At 41.7% G+C, this 16,868-nt stretch overlaps 1 protein-coding gene across 2 annotated transcripts; it reads right to left on the reverse strand.

The window, feature by feature from the left end:
- Nucleotides 1–478: 478 nt before the first annotated feature.
- plod1a (procollagen-lysine, 2-oxoglutarate 5-dioxygenase 1a) lies at nt 479–16,404 on the reverse strand. Of its 2 annotated transcripts, none has more exons than XM_020506194.2 (19): nt 16,088–16,404; nt 15,165–15,256; nt 14,853–14,983; nt 14,139–14,302; nt 13,203–13,315; nt 12,940–13,003; nt 11,030–11,127; nt 10,744–10,845; nt 9,703–9,834; nt 8,505–8,626; nt 8,145–8,249; nt 7,832–7,957; nt 7,418–7,559; nt 6,391–6,504; nt 4,458–4,523; nt 3,914–4,018; nt 3,650–3,796; nt 2,862–2,987; nt 479–1,477 (listed from the first exon to the last, which is right to left on the reverse strand). In XM_020506194.2, exons 1-19 carry the CDS (start codon nt 16,179–16,181, stop codon nt 1,322–1,324), a joined length of 2,199 nt encoding a protein of 732 aa, XP_020361783.1. In that variant the 5' UTR covers nt 16,182–16,404; the 3' UTR covers nt 479–1,321. The 2 variants fall into 2 exon arrangements, with proteins under 2 accessions (XP_020361783.1, XP_020361782.1); XM_020506193.2 differs by lacking the exon at nt 2,862–2,987 and adding an exon at nt 2,441–2,566 and having other exon boundaries at nt 482–1,477; nt 16,088–16,291.
- Nucleotides 16,405–16,868: the final 464 nt, after the last annotated feature.

Genomic DNA, 16,868 nt, shown 5'->3' on the forward strand with positions numbered 1-16,868 from the left:
TGTATGGGAATAGAGTAATCAAAAAAACAAACTGTAATCACTATAACGACAACACATCAGTTGAAAAGTCACAGCCTAAAAGCTGTTTCCCCAAGATACAGATATAGGATTATTTTCCCCTCCCCCAATTCAAACCTTAACCATTAGTAGGGAAAATGCTAAACTGACCCAAGATCAGAATCTAAGCCTAGGGGCAACTTCACCCTACCCCAGCCTAAACAGCAGCTACTGTCTAAATATTCATCAAAGTAAAGGCATTTGGCCATGAGATTTGTGGAGAAGCAGGTATTGTATACACTATGTTGGGACAAATCAATGAATATACATTTATTTAGGACATGTCATTGGCATAACCTCTGACTGAACAGTCCATTCTGTAATTCATTCATTCCGCTATCTTTGTTAGGGCCACAATAAAAACGGTGTTTTGGCTTTTGATACAGTACCAACTACTCAAAGGATTGGTTGCAGAATGGAATCATAGTTTGGTTCAGTGTTTTATTGACAAATGACCAAAATATAAATTCGCACAACTATCTCTACTAGTGTTTACAACATTCTTCAGAGTATGCCCAGGCAGCATCAGATCAATTCAGTCAAACTTTGTCCTCAATGATTACTTGTCATGGAATGTTTTAAAAAATGTAGTTATTTAAGAGAAACATACAGTATATGTTCTGGTGCGCTTTCAGCAGGATGCAACGTTTTGGAACATTCTGATAGAAGTAGGCAATGTAGAACAAACATGCCTGTCTGACATGTAGAATAAGCACTCATGTCGGCTCTATTCATTGCATCGACAATGTTTGGGTGCTGAACATGGACTTGTTTTCAACATGAAAATGACAAGGGGACTGAGAATGTGTTACGAGCTGTGTTCTTTAGATATTACACATTCGAAAAGCCACACGGAATCTTTGGAATAAACTCCTTTTATACAAATATCAAAATAATAAATAGGACAGATGTTTTAATTATCTCCACCACCATGGTGCATGGCATACTGTATTAGGAGTGTATTTAGAAATGAAGGGCACTTTACAAATAAAGTTATTCTTATTGCCTCATACTGTATGTAGGAGTGTCTTGATTCAACAAAACAAGTTATTTTGACAGTTAAAATAATAATACTAAAACAGTACATTTGTCTCACAAAAGTTTCAAATGACTTTCAGTGGAAAGGGGTTTCAAGAGAAAAGGTCTCCCGCAACGCACACTTGGATTTGGCTAATGGAGTTTTCCTGAATGAACAAACGTTCAGTAAAGGCACCATAGAAACAACAGCTGACACCTGGAAGTGGCAGCACATTGCCATTGGCACTCAGGGGTCCACAAATGACACTGCGATGTATCGAGTGCCTGCAGTGGTTCGCAGGCCCTCGTGATAGTGGGTGAGCCGTCCAGGGTGCATGAGGGCCCAGCCTTTGCGGGGTGCCTCGACGGAGCAGTTATACCGTATGAACCTGCATCCCCCACCCTTCAATGGGAAAGCAAACAGAGATGAAGTCAGGAAAGGTATATCCAGCCAGGAGATTCACACATGCTTCACATTCTATACATAGGGAAACGTCAACTTGTCTAAGACTCAAGGTCATACTGCACAGGAGAACACTGAAGGCTTTCATCATAGGTACATAACTATGTGCAAATAACACATTGTGAACAGTGGAGAAACAGTAACTGTGCGGAAAGCACTTTCTTCTCAAAACAAACCAGATTATGCACCTATTCTTTGAAAGATGCAGGGTAATGACACGGATGCAATACAACACATCTTCAAAAGCCTTTCAAATGATGGTTGGGTTTTTTTTACGTGCAAAGGAGAAAGAATGAGAGTCACCAAAATGATTCTGATGAAAGCAATCTGGGGTGAGTTTCCCAGAAACATAAAGACCATCTTTAGCAATAAGATCATCTTAAATCCATTGGTGGGCAATGGAGGAACGAGTATCTTAATGCTAAAGACGGTCTTGATGTTTCTGGGAAACTCACCCTGGAATAATTGTATTCATAGAAACAAACAGTGATGAAAACATACAAAGCAACTAGTGGTCTGCATGCTTAGAACATTTCAGAAGACATACTGTACATTCATACACTTGCATTCCTACTTGAAATAAGTTGATTGGCAAACTTGATTGCAACATTTCAGGAAAACACACAACTTCACTGATCTTTCTGTTCCAATTTCACACTAAATGACCGTATACAGTAGTCGGGTTATCCTAACCAATTGTAATAGATGTTAATAATAGTGGGGCGCAGGGTTTTAATTACAGAGGTGCCTGAGGGTATAACAAATCAGGGCACATCCATAAGTGTTACAAATATTACCATGGGGGTAGCCCTACAAGTGTTCACATATCAAAGTTGGTCCAACCCAGTCTTTAGAGGCCAATTCCCCAAGTCAATGTGTAAATCATCACACAAACACACTCACCTGGTAATCAAGCACTTTTTGATTGAGTGCAATATTTATAGTAAATGTGGACGCGTCATGGTGTGGCCTTAAAAAGGGCTGCTCGTCTGGCTTATATCTAACTACAAACGCCAAGTCAAACTGAGCCTGCAAAGAGAGAGACAGACAGAAAATACCAGAGTGATGCAAAGAGTCATGCAGCATTCACAAACGAGCCGGGAGGGCTGCCGGGACAGGCCGCATGCCCCTTGACCTCCTGGTTGAAACCTCAGCTAAGAAAAAGAAAGAGCTCCCTGATTCCAGCATACATTCCCAGAGAAGAGACAGGAAAGAGGACAAAACACCTGCACCCTGTCCTCAAACAAGGGCTTAAGGGGTATTTGTCTAGGTTACCTGCCAGTTTAGTGTGTCTTACTGTACTGGACCCCTAATACTCATTTACCTCATAGTCAATTTCTTTGCTGTTGAGAGCTACATTAATAGTGAAAGTAGATGCATCGTGGTGAGGGGTGAGCAGGGGCTGCTCGTCAGGTTTGTACCTCACTACGAAGTTGAGGTAAGAGATACACTGATAAGAGAAGAGATGCATGTCAGGGTCAACATGGTAGCACAGAGGGACCCTGTTCTATACATAAGATTCTATTCAAAATATATATTTGCAATATAATTAAACACGTCTGTTGCATTTGAATTAAATTAATGATGCATTGTATAAATGTAGACCATTCTACTGTAAATCCTGCAGCATACAGTATAATTCTACATTTTGAAAACATAAATAAGAATATTAATATTGTTAACCTGTGAACAAAGTAATATTCAAAAGTTAATCAAAATAACAGGAGAGGTGTGCATTTAAACATATTTAGAAAAACAAACATAACTCTACTTGGCTAAATCAACGGATATCAGGCCACAAGGTGGCGATAAGTAACAGAACGGTGCACAAATTTGCAGAAATATTTACATTTTGTGGGACTTACTAAAGCAAGAACCACGATGTACCATTATAACCACACAAACAACCCCTCCAGCTGAAAGTGGAATATAAAATAAAACTTTCCTGATCATTTATGCATTCTCTAATGTTCTCCACGTTGTAATGATATAATTCAGGGGTTAAAATCCATGAAAAATGTGTAGAATAATGAAAATATGAATTTCTGTTGAGCTGCGCATAAATCCATCTAAAATGAGTATAAATGTGTGTTGATGTTTTTTTTAACATACCTTGGTGTAGTATCCAGGATACATTGTCTCTGTGATTGGGGCTATGTAATCCAACAGAAGCTTCTGCCACTCTTTCTCATAATTGATTTGAGTCATGTGGATATCAATGGTGGGGACATTCTCATAGCCACCCTGGATCCTTGTGTCCTTCAGTAAATAAGAACATATAAAAACATGATACAATGCTCAAGTTACTACATTTACAGGTTTGTTAGGTAAGATAATAATTGTAGGCTACATTGGTTTAGGAGTATAAATACATACCGTATTTCGGCCACCTGACCACTGTCCAAAGTTTTCCATTTCTTGAACAATGTGGTCACATCCAATATCAGAGAATAGCGGGAACCAGTATACATCAGGGCAAGGCTGGAAGGGGGCAAAAAAAATGTACAATTGAGTGACCTTGCATTTTCAAAGAGTAGTAGATAGGCATGGAATTTATACTCTCTCCATAAACAGTAAATTCTATAAATATTTTGAGCATGCAGTTTGTGGTCTTCATTTGTAGCCAACTGGACTTTGACCACCCGGAAATAGTCTTCTGTAGCTAAGTTGGTAGAGAATGACGCTTGAAATAGTGCGTTCGATTTCCGAGGCCACCCGTACGTAAAATGTATGCACACATGATTTGTAAGTCGCTTAGGATAAAAGGGTCTGCTACATGGTATATATTATTATATATTAAGACACTTCGGTTATTACCTTTATTAGCCACTATCATCATTTTATATAGAGCAATAGGCAATGTCAGTGATCTTGAGTGAGCATTGAAATATTATACTTTGATAGAAAAACAAGTACTCACTGTTTCAATCAGTTTGTCTCTCATTATCTTTGTGTAGTTCTCATGGATGTAACGCTCCTCCCAATCCTGAGGAAAATGAAGAATATACAGTGAGTGTACAAAACATTAAGAACACCTGCTCTTTCCATGACACGGACTCACCAGCTGAAACCAGGTGAAAGCTAAACTGAAAGCGCGAACCACCACATTTAACCATGGCAAGGTGACTGGGAATATAGCAGAATACCAATAGTGTAGTTATTCCCTCCGTAAGGCAATCCAACAGGCAAAACATCAGTAAAGAGACAAAGTGGAGTCGCAATTCAACAACTCAGACATGAGACGTATGTGGCAGGGTCTACAATCACAGACTACAAAGGGAAAACCAGCCACGTAGCGGACACTGACGTCTTGCTTCTGGACAAGCTAAACATCTTCGCCCTCTTTGAGGATAACACAGTGCCAACGCAGCTCGCTACCAAGGACTGTGGGCTCTCCTCCGTGGCCGATGTGAGTAAGACATTTAAGCGTGTCAATCCTCGCAAGGCTGCCGGCCCATACGGCATCCCTAGCCACGTCATCAGAGCATGTGCAGACCAGCTGGTTGTAATGTTTACAGACATTTTCAATCTCACCCTATCCCAGCATTCAACACCATAGTACCCTCCAAGCTCATCATTAAGCTCAGGTCCATGGGTCTGAACCCCACCCTGTGCAACTGGCTCCTGGACTTCCTGACGGGTCACCCCCGAGTGGTGAAGGTAGGAAACATCTCCACTACGCTGGTCCTCATCACTGGGGCCCCACAAGGGTGCGTGCTCAGCCCCCTCCTGTACTCCCTGTTCACCCACAACTGCAGGCCACACACGTCTCCTACTCAATCATCAAGTTTGCAGACGACACTACAGTGGTAGGCTTGATTACCAACAATGACGAGACAGCCTACAGGGAGGAGGTGAGGGCCCTCGAAGTGTGGTGTCATGAAAATAACATTTTACTCAATGTCAACAAAACAAAGGAGCTGATCGTGGACTTCAGGAAACAGCAGAGGAAGTACCCCCTATCCACATTGATGGGACCGCAGTGGAGAAGGTGGAAAGTGTCGAGTTCCTCGGCGTACACATCACTGATGATCTGAAATGGTCCACCCACACAGACAGTGTGGTGAAGAAGGTTGGCTTGGCCCCTAACACCCTCAAACTTTTACAGATGCACAATTGAGAGCATCCTGTCGGGCTGTATCACTGCCATGTACGGCAACTACACCGCCCGCAACCGCAGTGCTCTCCAGAAGGTAGTGAGGTCTGCCAAATGCATCACTGGGGGCAAACTACCTGCCCTCCAGGACACCTACAGCACCCAATGTTACAGGAAGGCCAAAAAGATCATTAAGAACATCAACCACCCGAGCCACGGGCCTGTTCACCCCACTATCATCCAGAAGGCGAGGTCAGTACAGGTGCATCAAAGCTGGGACCAAGACTGAAAAACAGCTTCTATCTCAAGGCGATCAGACTGGAGTCAGCATGGGCCAGCATCCCTGTGGAACGCTTTCAACACCTTGTAGAACCCATGCCTCAACGAATTGGAGCTGTTCTGAGGGCAAAAGGGGGTGCAACTAAATCTTAGGAAGGTGCTCCTAATGTTTGGTATACTCAGTGTAGAGATGCATTACTATATTTATTGTGATTAGACAAGTTAACACATGAACAGATACAAAGTGTCTACATAAGCAGATTTAGATAAGACAATGGCATTCTTACTGTTGCAAAGCACTGCAGAAAATACACTTGCATGTAATGACATGCAATAAGCTCTTCTTCAGCTGAGTGCTGCAATTAGTCTTCAAACTAATTCAAAGTTGTGAGGTACATGATGCTGTCTAGGCCTGAATTGAGTCAAGGGGAGCCTTTGTTTTTTCCCCCCAATGACTACTTGACAACCCAATTCTCACCTTAGGGTTTTCAAAGATCTGCCACAAATCGTTGTGGAGATGGCTCATCTGGTAGTTTTCTGTCGACAGCATCCGTCCAAAGGTGTGCATATTCGTAACATACATGAAGACTCCCTGAAAAATTGAAGCAAAGGGTGTTAAAACTTTTTTTTAAATAATTTAGTTTGAAGCTATAATTTTAAAATATTTGCTACCTGGCCTAAGTTTTGGGACTTCTACGGGTTCAACGCTGTTTGGGTGTCTCACTTCTAATCAGAGTTTTGCTATCTTTTGAAACCTAAGCACCCGTGACTAATACTGGACACTGAAGGACTGAGAGCAAGACGAGACTTCAGAATAAATTACGATAGAATCCTACATGTCATTGCCTGCCGGTGCCCCCTTGAGCAAGGCACTTAATTCCTCAAATTTTTCCAAGGGGTGCTGCTGACCCATTGCTTTATGTTCTGAGCATAAAGACACATTTAAGTTCTCTGCAAGGTAATGGACAGTAAAGTATTCTTACATTTTTATTTTAATTTTATATTTGACCCCTTTTTCTGCCCAATTTCGTGGTATCCAATTGGTAGTTACAGTCTTGTCTCATCGCTGCAACTCCCGTATGGACTCGGGTGAGGCAAAGGTCGAGAGCCGTGCATCCTCTGAAACCCAACCAAGCCGCACTGCTTCTTGACACAATTCCCACTTAACCTGGAAGCCAGCCGCACCAATGTGTAGGAGGAAACACCGTGTCAGCGTGCACTGCGCCCGGCCCACCACAGGAGTCGCCAAGGACATCCCTGCTGGCCAAACCCTCCCCTAACCCGGACGACGCTGGGCCAATTGTGCGCCGCCCCATGGGTCTCCCAGTCGCGGCTGGCTGCCACAGAACCTGGATTCGAACCCAGAATCTCTAGCGGCACAGCTAGCACTGCGATGCAGTGCCTTAGACCACTGCGCCACTTGGAGGCCTGTCATGCATTATTTTATGCCCAAAATGAAATGGAGAATTTGACCAATCAATCTATCATAGCTTTCCAACACTGACTTTGTTTCTGGCGTTGTGACAGAAGGCCATGTCGAGGTCCAGAGTGCCCGAGCTGAAGAGGTCGTTGTTGGAGAGCTCCTCGTGAAGGAGGCTGGCCTTCACCAGGTACACCTTGGTCAGGTAGGGGACATTCCACACACCACTGTAGTGACAATAAACTATATTTAGAACAGGCTTCCCATACATTGTGCTGGAAGCGCTCTCTAAAACAAGACTATGATACTGGCATGGAAGCTGTAGTAGTGTTGCCGAGTTTAGCAAAATATGATCCTACAGCAGGAAACAAGCATTTCTGCCCCCCGGGGAGAGTCATAACAAAAACCCATCAGACCTCAGCTCTCTATAAAATAACATTGTTCCATAATGACCATATTGGTATAATCAGTTATGGGAAATAATGTGTGTGTGACTTACACTCTGCGTCCTTGCACAATGTCCACATAGTCCTCCGACCTAGCGTAGTAACCATCAGCACTGAGTGCTCCCCAGAAGTTGGTCCACAGGCGGCCTTCTCGGGTTATCATGGGTGCAATTATAGGCCTGAAGGGTGACAGGGGATGATTAATCACGTCCCACTGAAAACCAGCTGAGCTTTGAAAGTGTATCCACCCAAATACACGTGTATATGTGTGTCCAGTATTTTTAGGAGAGCAGTTATTGCATGCATCATCAGAGATCGGGAATCTGGTCAGGCATAATCGACAGGCTCATTTTTATTGCCGCTTACTCATTTTGCTCGATGAGAATCTTTAGGGTGTCCTTGTTCTTCAGAACCACTTCGATATCCATGCTGAAGAAATACTCACAGTCCTTGTCCTGTCGGCACATATCACTGGGAACCAAAAAATAGGAAACATAGTAAACACACATTTATGGGGCAGTCCCAAACCTAACATTTTTGTTTCTTCCTTGGGGATTCGAACCCAGATTGATACAGTGCGTGTATGCGCTGAAGGCAGCGGCCCTAATCAGTAAACTACCCCATGTCACATGCTGAACATCTTTGAAAAACTTGGGAATAATGTCAAGCTAGGTTGTATGTGCGAATCCAAAGCTAGTATGAGAGAGAAAGCCAAGGTGAACTCACAGGCCGAGGTTGCGGGAAGCCACCCTGTCCATGTTCTCCTCAGGCCCGATGACCTTAACATCCTGGTACTCTTTCCCATGGTCCTTCAGGAAAGAGCTGACCGCTACCTCGTGGTGCTGCTCCTGTAAGAGGACATTGTGGGACAGTAGCAAAGACAAGAGTTGTTGTGCTTCTGTAACAGTCTTAGTCACATTCACACATAGGAAAAATAAAGAGTTACAATGAGAGCATTACAGCCCACCAGATGTTTGAGGTTGATATTAAACAAAGCCATTGAGCTACAATGTGGGATATGGTAATCTGTTCAATGAAATCATTTCAATTCTTGATAAATATGGCTACCTCGCTCTCCAACCAAGGTGTATGAATTGAGGAGCAAAACTGAAGTAGTGATTCAGCAACTCTTGATGGAAATTAGAAGTGAATAGAAACGCTTTTTTTTTTTTTTATGAAAGGAAAACCAGCGCGTTCCAGCTTTTGGCCTTCTTCAGGGTTTTCCCAAACTTCTATTGTCCACTAAGAGTTGCTGAATCTCCTCTCTACTTCAATTGTGGAAGACTAGAACTTATGAAAGCATCAACTTTTAACAACAAATTTCAAGTGTTGTAATACAACTTTGATTCATGTCAACATATCTCATGCACGGACCCTGAAGTTAAGCCGGTTGACCCTTGACTGGTACTTGCACAGATCCAACACATTCCTCGTCATTGTTATACTATCCAAAGAGGCATGTGAGCACATGTGTGGATTGGCAACAATTCGGAGGGAGAAATGCACAAGAGGTTACTGGGTGTAACTAACACGGTGTTCCATTCATACAAGACCAAACGGTTACTCAAATCAAAAGGGAAAATATTTAATTATACACATTTATTAAAGGGATACTTGCATCTACTTACAATGATCTACTTCCCCAGAGCCTGATGAACTCGTGGATACAATTTTTATTTCTCTGCATGCAGTTTGAAGGAAGTTAGTAACTAGCGATAGCGCCATGACTAGAAGTCTATGGTAACAGCTAGCTGCGCTAACAATCAATAAACTACCTGTATACTGGATGCAGAGACATCAAAATGGTATCCATGGGTTCACCTGACTCTGGGGAAGTAGATAAAAGGCCTCATTGACAAAACCGCAAAGTATCCCTTTAAATGTTAGATCGATGGTACTATGTAATAAAATATGTTTCTCTCACCTGGTTGTAGATGAAGAGTTTGAGTCGGTTCTTTGGGTATTCCAGTTTGAGCAAGGTCTCAAAGAACACACTGACAAAGGGGGTGGGCTGCTGGATGAAGATTCCAATAACCACCAGTGGGTATTCGCTCTCCTGTACAGTATTAAAAAGAATCATGTAATGACATTGTCATGTATATTGCAGTCGACTTGAAAACCTTGCATATAAAAATCCAATGCCTTTTCATTCAGTCCCCCCCAGAGAATCTTGTCACCCAACCTGCAATCAAGCTACATTGGCACACACCACAGGTAACCATTAATCGCACCGGTATACATTGCGTGTCGGGCCGTGCATGTCGTTTCCGACGCAGGTGTATTACAATTCATCTTAAGAGTGTATTCTCACTACGAGAGCTACATTAGAGGTTTAGAGAAAATAACCTCGGCTAGACCTTTTAGTGTAATGTAAACTTGTCACTTCTCCTACGGAGGTCGCAGGCGAGCCTTGCTCGAAAGTCACCCCTATCTGAGCAGTCAACAGTAAACAGAATGGTCTCTTCAAGCGAAATGCCCCTACAGTAAAAATCGAAATGGCAGAGCAATGCTTTTGAAACAGCTGAAATGTGTTCCTTATATTTAAGACTTTTTTTAAATCTGAAATATAATGAGTGTACGGATAAGAAAATAAACCCTTTAATACTCTGCACACGGTTGTGAATTGTTGCATTATACAAGATAGTGTAATATGCTTAAGATGAAAAGTTGGTTAAGATGAAGTTGCTTGCATAGTTGAATAGTTTGTTAAAAGGATGCTTACTGGCTGGTGGCTATACTGGGACATTTACGGTAAATTTAAGCCGCGAAGCAAGAATGTCCATTGCCAATCCCCCGAACCTTCTCTAGGCACGTGAAATTCCGTTGCTCATGTCAATTGAAAAGTTTATGTACATATTAGGTCAATTGAAATTTCATCACGATACCTCTGCTACAACTCTCCAATGAGAATACGCCCTAAGAGTGTATTACCAGAATACTTCACATAAACAGACAGGCAACCCACCTTGAGTCCTGAGAGTGGCCGCAGGTCCTCAAGACACACACTGCATCCCGTCTCAAACGTCCACACTGTGGGGATGTAGTTGCTTAAGTAGTTGATCTGGAGCTTAAACAAGAAACATTTATTTTATTTTTTACCACTTCCTGATACTGTTTATCTACCTTTTTCCAAATATTTGGATGATTTTTTTGGTCTTACATTTACATTCTATTTATTGTGTCTGAATTTCAATGGTCAATAGAATTACAACGGACAATAGGGGTCAAAGGGTCAAAAGTTGGAAGGTTACCTTGGTGGGCCCGTTGCCATGAATAACGACAGGTAATGTATCATACAACACATTTCTGGCCCGCACTTGCCCGTCCTCAAACTTCAACACCACCTCATCTAGGCGCAAACACACAAACCGTAACATCAGTACCAGTCCTGCGACAAAATGACTGGAACGAATTGCAAAAATCACTGAAGCTGGAGACTTATATCTCCCTCTCTAACTTTAAGCATCAGCTGTCAGAGCAGCTTACCGATCACTGTACCTGTACACAGCCCATCTGTAAATAGCCCACCCAACTACCTCATCCCCTTATTGTTATTTTTTATTTTGCTCTTTTGCACCCCAGTAACTCTACTTGCACATCATCATCTGCACATCTATCACTCCAGTGTTAATGTTAAATTGTAATTACTTCGCCACTATGGCCTATTTATTACCTTCCCTCCCTAATCTTACTACATTTGCACACACTGTACATAGATTTTTCTATTGTGTTATTGACTGTACGTTTGTTTATCCCATGTGTAACTCTGTGTTGTTGTTTTTGTCGCACTGCTTTGCTGTATCTTGGCCAGGTTGCAGTTGTTCTCACTTGTTCAACTGGCCTACCTGGTTAAATAAAGGTGAAATTTAAAAAAATAAACGTATACATGCCACTGCAACAAATTTTCCCCATGGGGACAATAAAGTCAGCAAAGCCTGCCAATTGTTGGCCGGCCACGTGTCTTCCAAGAGAGACTTGAAGCATGCCACTCAGTGGCTAATCAATCCACAGTACTGAAACATACAATACACTCAGGACATCATGTATTGGAGATGGATTTCATTACACAGTAATTCAACAGATTTTGTTACAAAACTAACAAACTCTGTATTTAATGTGTTCAGGGCTCACTTATAAACAATGCCTAGGTCTCAATGTAATTTGCCTGTGTAAATTAAGGTTAAAAATAAAACACTTTTCCAAAGCTGACCTGCACCAAAAAAACATGTAGCAACTGTGGGGCGTTGCAGTTGAAACCGGCAAACCACCAGAGACGTCACTACTCACTACATTTTGCGAATGATTGCATGTCTCTCTCTGGGAGGTTGGATTCTACAACGATGCTGTGACAATTTCAGCTCTCTCCTTTTCACCTCAAGTAGGTTTCAAGACATGAACACAAACAAGCATGATCTTGCTGTCCCTCTCAAGAAGCTGACTATTATAGGGAAGTCTATAGCTATTAACAGGAAGCCATTGCTGTGGAGTTGGTAGGATGTAGCGTTTATTCAGCACGCCCACCTAACTGCAGCTGCTTAAAAAGTTTATACACATCCAGCCCTGTGCTTTGGGAGCATCTGGAAAAAGCATGGAGGAGCTGTGCCCGACCCCTCCCCCTTCCCTCTCTGGTCTACGTGAGCTCAGACACATCCCTCTCTCACAGCAAACTCATAAATTCCTAACGCAGGCTCAGCCTCAGCCAGCGGCATACAGGAAAAAGAGAGGGCGGGGAAGAGGAGAGAAAGAGAGTAAAAGAGAGGGAAGAATGGCTCAAAGCAGTCTGTCGGCTGAACCAGAAAGCCTAAGGATATGACAACCTGCATCACACTCATACACCTTCATCAAAGCCTCAATCAGCCAATCACGACTAACACAGTCAGGAAGTGAAACCAGAGGGAGGTCGCACTTTCCTCTTTTCTTCTCCAAGCATTTCTTTACAGAACGGGAAAAAGTGTAAACTGAAACAGCCGTTTTGATGTCCCAGGAGGGGGGAGGATCAACCATTTAAAAGCTGATGCCAGTAGGTTTCAGTGGAGCAGTGGCCTTTTCATTCGAAAATGTTGAAGTACATGTGTATACTTGTTGGCTAGAGGTGAAGTGGGAGACAATGGCGAGACATGCTCTAAGAGATAAAGAGATGTGTAATTTGTTAAAAACTCACCAAGGGATCCATGAAGATTATGAAACATTCGGCATCTGTTGTCCAGTGTTATATTGATGGATTTCTGGAGAGAAAAAACAGATCACTTATTATGAAAAGAAAAACAGCATGAGGAAACATACTGCATAGATATAATGTTACAGTATAATACACATACAGTACTCATACCAAGAAGAAATGCATAGATAGTAAAGTGCTAAGGTAGTTCTGAGAGAGACCACTTAAAGAACCATAACAAGATCAGTATAGAGGTAGATTCCTACTCTTTTCTCTGGGTTGATATAAATCTTGGTGAAGAAAAGTTGATCACTGTCACTGTCCTCCCCTGTCCAGTCAGCAACCATCTCTTTGAGGTTAGGAACATAGCCAATGAATCCTAGGGACAAAGATAGAACGTGTGAACGATACGGGTTCTAACCCCAAGCCATAAGACTCCTGAACAGCTAATCAAATGGCTACCCAGACTATTTGCATTGTCCTCCCCCCTCTCTTTTACACTGCTGCTACTCTCTGTTTATTATCTATGCATAGTCACTTTAACTCTGCCTACATGTACATATTACCTCAACTAACCGGTGCCCCCGAACATTGACTCTGTACCGATACCCTCTGTATATAGCCTCGCTAATGTTATTTTACTGCTGCTTTTTAATTATTTGTTATTTACATTTTTTACTTAACAATTTTTTACTCAACACTTATTTTTCTTAAAACTGTATTGTTAGTTAAAGGGCTTGTGCGTTCTACACCTGTTGTATTCGGCACATGTGACAAATAAAAGTTGATTTGATATGACAAAGACAAAGCAGTTTGAACAGTAGAACCGGAATTTCAAAAACAAATGGTCAATGTAATAGAGGTCCAATTCATGTGATTTCATATTCGTGGTTGGACTTCGGTCGCTCTGGTTTTCAGCTGCTGACTTAAACATTAAGATTATAAAACTGCCATTCACAATCTCAAACCTTAGTGGATAAACTGCCAGGTGAATTCATCCCCAGTTCATATGTCTTAGGCCCAATGTCATCCTTTTTATAAAAATGACAGACAACTTCTAACTGGACTGTTACATGTCAACGTTTAAAAAGCAAAGCTGTGTTTGTTAGTATTAGTGTTTAACTGACAACAACTTCCTGTTGACAGTTAACAAAATGGCTGCCTTCCATTGCCTGGTGATCAAGAGGAGTGTGTTTACATACCCCCTGAGCCCAAGAACCTCTTTCCCTCTCGGAAGTGGGGGTGCTTGTCCTCCAAGTGTCTGTCGGGCCAGATGAGGGTCTCTGCAGAGAAGACCACCTTGTGTCTTGTCTGCTGGAACTTCTTCAGCAGCTCTTTGGGACCGGAGGCGAAGACAACATCATAGCTGGTCAGAGTGAGAGAAAAGAGAACCTTTATGAGCCTCATTGTTCAGGGGGGGATTTATTAGGATCCCCATTAGCCGACGCCAATGGTGACAGCTAGTCTTCCTGGGGTCTGACACATAACGAAAAAGACATTACAGACTAAATACTTTACAATTGACATACATTTAAAAACATTAACATTTAGTGTGTGTGTGTGTGTGCATCTATCAGTTACACATACATGTCAGTACATACACACAAGTAGGTCACATGGGGAAGAGGCTATGTGGTGTTGCTTTATTTGTTTTTTGAAACCAAGTTTGCTGTTCACTTCCCCTATATGAGATGGAAGGAAGTTCCATGCAATCATGGCTCTGTATAATACTGTACATTTTCTTGAATTTGTTTTGGACCTTGGGACTGCGAAAAGACTCCCGTTGGCATGTCTGGTGGGGTAAGACCAGTGCTGAACCAGTCGTTGGGCAAGCTGAATTTTGATGTACACTGAATTTTGTGTGTGAATATATTCAATAATATATTCAATAATGCTGAAGGCAGATTGAAGGCTACCTGTCAATGAAGAGGACAACCTTGTCTTCCTCCATCTCCTGCAAACCAGCTTTAAGAAGGCGCACTTTCTGACCCCCTCCTGGCTCGGTCATATAGTCCCCACCTTTCCATGGCTCCCCTCTGCCAAGCACCTTCAAACCCAAAGAGAACAACTGCAAAACACATTCTCCACAACAAAAATATATATACCTTCTTCAAAAAGGCTTGTTTCCTCACAAATATATATTTTCCAGAGGGAGAGAGTGAATGGTTGCCAGTCATTGTCTGGACACAAATGTTAGATCAGTTTTATCTTGTCATAACTTTCCATACCTTGATAGTGTAGTTAAAGTGTCGGGCAGACCTCATGAAACGCCTGAAGCCATCTGTCTCTTTGGTCGCAACAGTCACAACTAAAAGGTTGCCTGAAAGAAATTAAAAACAATGGAAGTATGTAATTGATGCGATAATTGACCCGTGTAGTGTGTGTGCAATGTAAAATCACATAAAACTTGAAGTAAACAGTCTGTACCAACCATGCTCAATTGGATAATATATCCAGAGGTGGTCTCTGAGAATGTATAGATGTGTCTACTTGACCATTGAAATGTTCCCCTTCTCTCTTATGATAGCATACTGTAGTATGTCATTAGTGTATGTTTAATGAGTGTTTTCTTAAAACTGTGAAGTGATACTTTCCATCAATCTCTATCAATAAAAATATATTTCCAGCACACATGCAATGTTGATTTATAGCTCAGTAAACATTATGCTAAACTGAAGTAGAAAAAAACATTAGTATGTGTACAGTAGCTAGAAAATTCCTACAAGAAAAAAATATATTAAACTAGGCTAAAAGTAAGTAACCTAATGTTAACTGATCTCTGCCACTTGCGCATAACATACTTCAACCCCTGATGAAATCCATAATATGCTATCAAGCATTGTAGGCCTATATTGCATCTTTCTTGACATTTATTTGTTTTCAATAGAACATTAGGCACAAGTCTGAATTAAATCAGACACGATCCAGTCCACGTCAGCGGCATGGAACTCTCGAGAACACCCGGTGGAACTTTGTATCTGCAATGCAATTGCTTTTTATCAGTCCGAGAGAGTTACATGCAAATTACAATGTAATAACGTTTGAATAGCGACTTCCATGACTCCATCTTTATATCTAGCGAGATTGCAAAATACTCAGCAACATTTAAAACGTTGGAATGCAAGTTGAGTTGCTATTTGAGCTGTCCTACCTTCGGATAGTTCTCGCTGTTCTTTACAACGTATCACTGGTAAAACCACAAGCAAGGACATCCAGGCCAATATTAATAAGGAAAAAGCTCTCATTTTCGCGTTAAATCTTCACCAATCCTCAGCCTAACACTTCCTTGGCGATACCATATGATTTTAGTCAAACAGTTGTGTAGTTAAAGTGTTTCCAGATTTGATTGACACTTAGTAGACCAATCAGACACAAAAACCCGCCCAACCCAGTAAAATAAGCCCACTTTGGAGAAGCTTGATTAGGTTTTTAGTTGACCCGGTAGGCCAGAACAGCTGCATCAAGTGCACGATTTTTACTGCATCATTAGTCTTTAAAGTGAGACCTCCGCCGACCAGACACAGGCAAATATGAAAATAAAAGAAATAGGCTAAGCAAAAATATCTACTCAAAATATTCTGTAAAAATAAAACACTATCTTGATGAGATAAGTATTCAACCCCGAGTCAATAATACATGTTAAGAATAATCTTTGGCAGCCCTTACAGCGGCGAGTCTGTAGGGGCAAGTCACTAAGAGCTTTGGACACCTGGATTGTACAATATTGGCACTTTTTTGTATTTTTCAAGCTCTGTCAAGTTGGTTGTAGAACATTGCTAGACAACCATTTTCATGTCTTGCCATAGATTTTAAAGCCGATTTAAGTCGAAACTAACCAGGCCACTCAGGAACATACAATGTCATCTTGAGATGCAACTCCAGTGTATATTTGGCCTTCAGTTTTAGCTTATTGTCCTGCTGAAATGTACATT

Source organism: Oncorhynchus kisutch, linkage group LG17, assembly GCF_002021735.2.
Source record: "Oncorhynchus kisutch isolate 150728-3 linkage group LG17, Okis_V2, whole genome shotgun sequence".
NCBI lineage: Eukaryota > Metazoa > Chordata > Actinopteri > Salmoniformes > Salmonidae > Oncorhynchus > Oncorhynchus kisutch.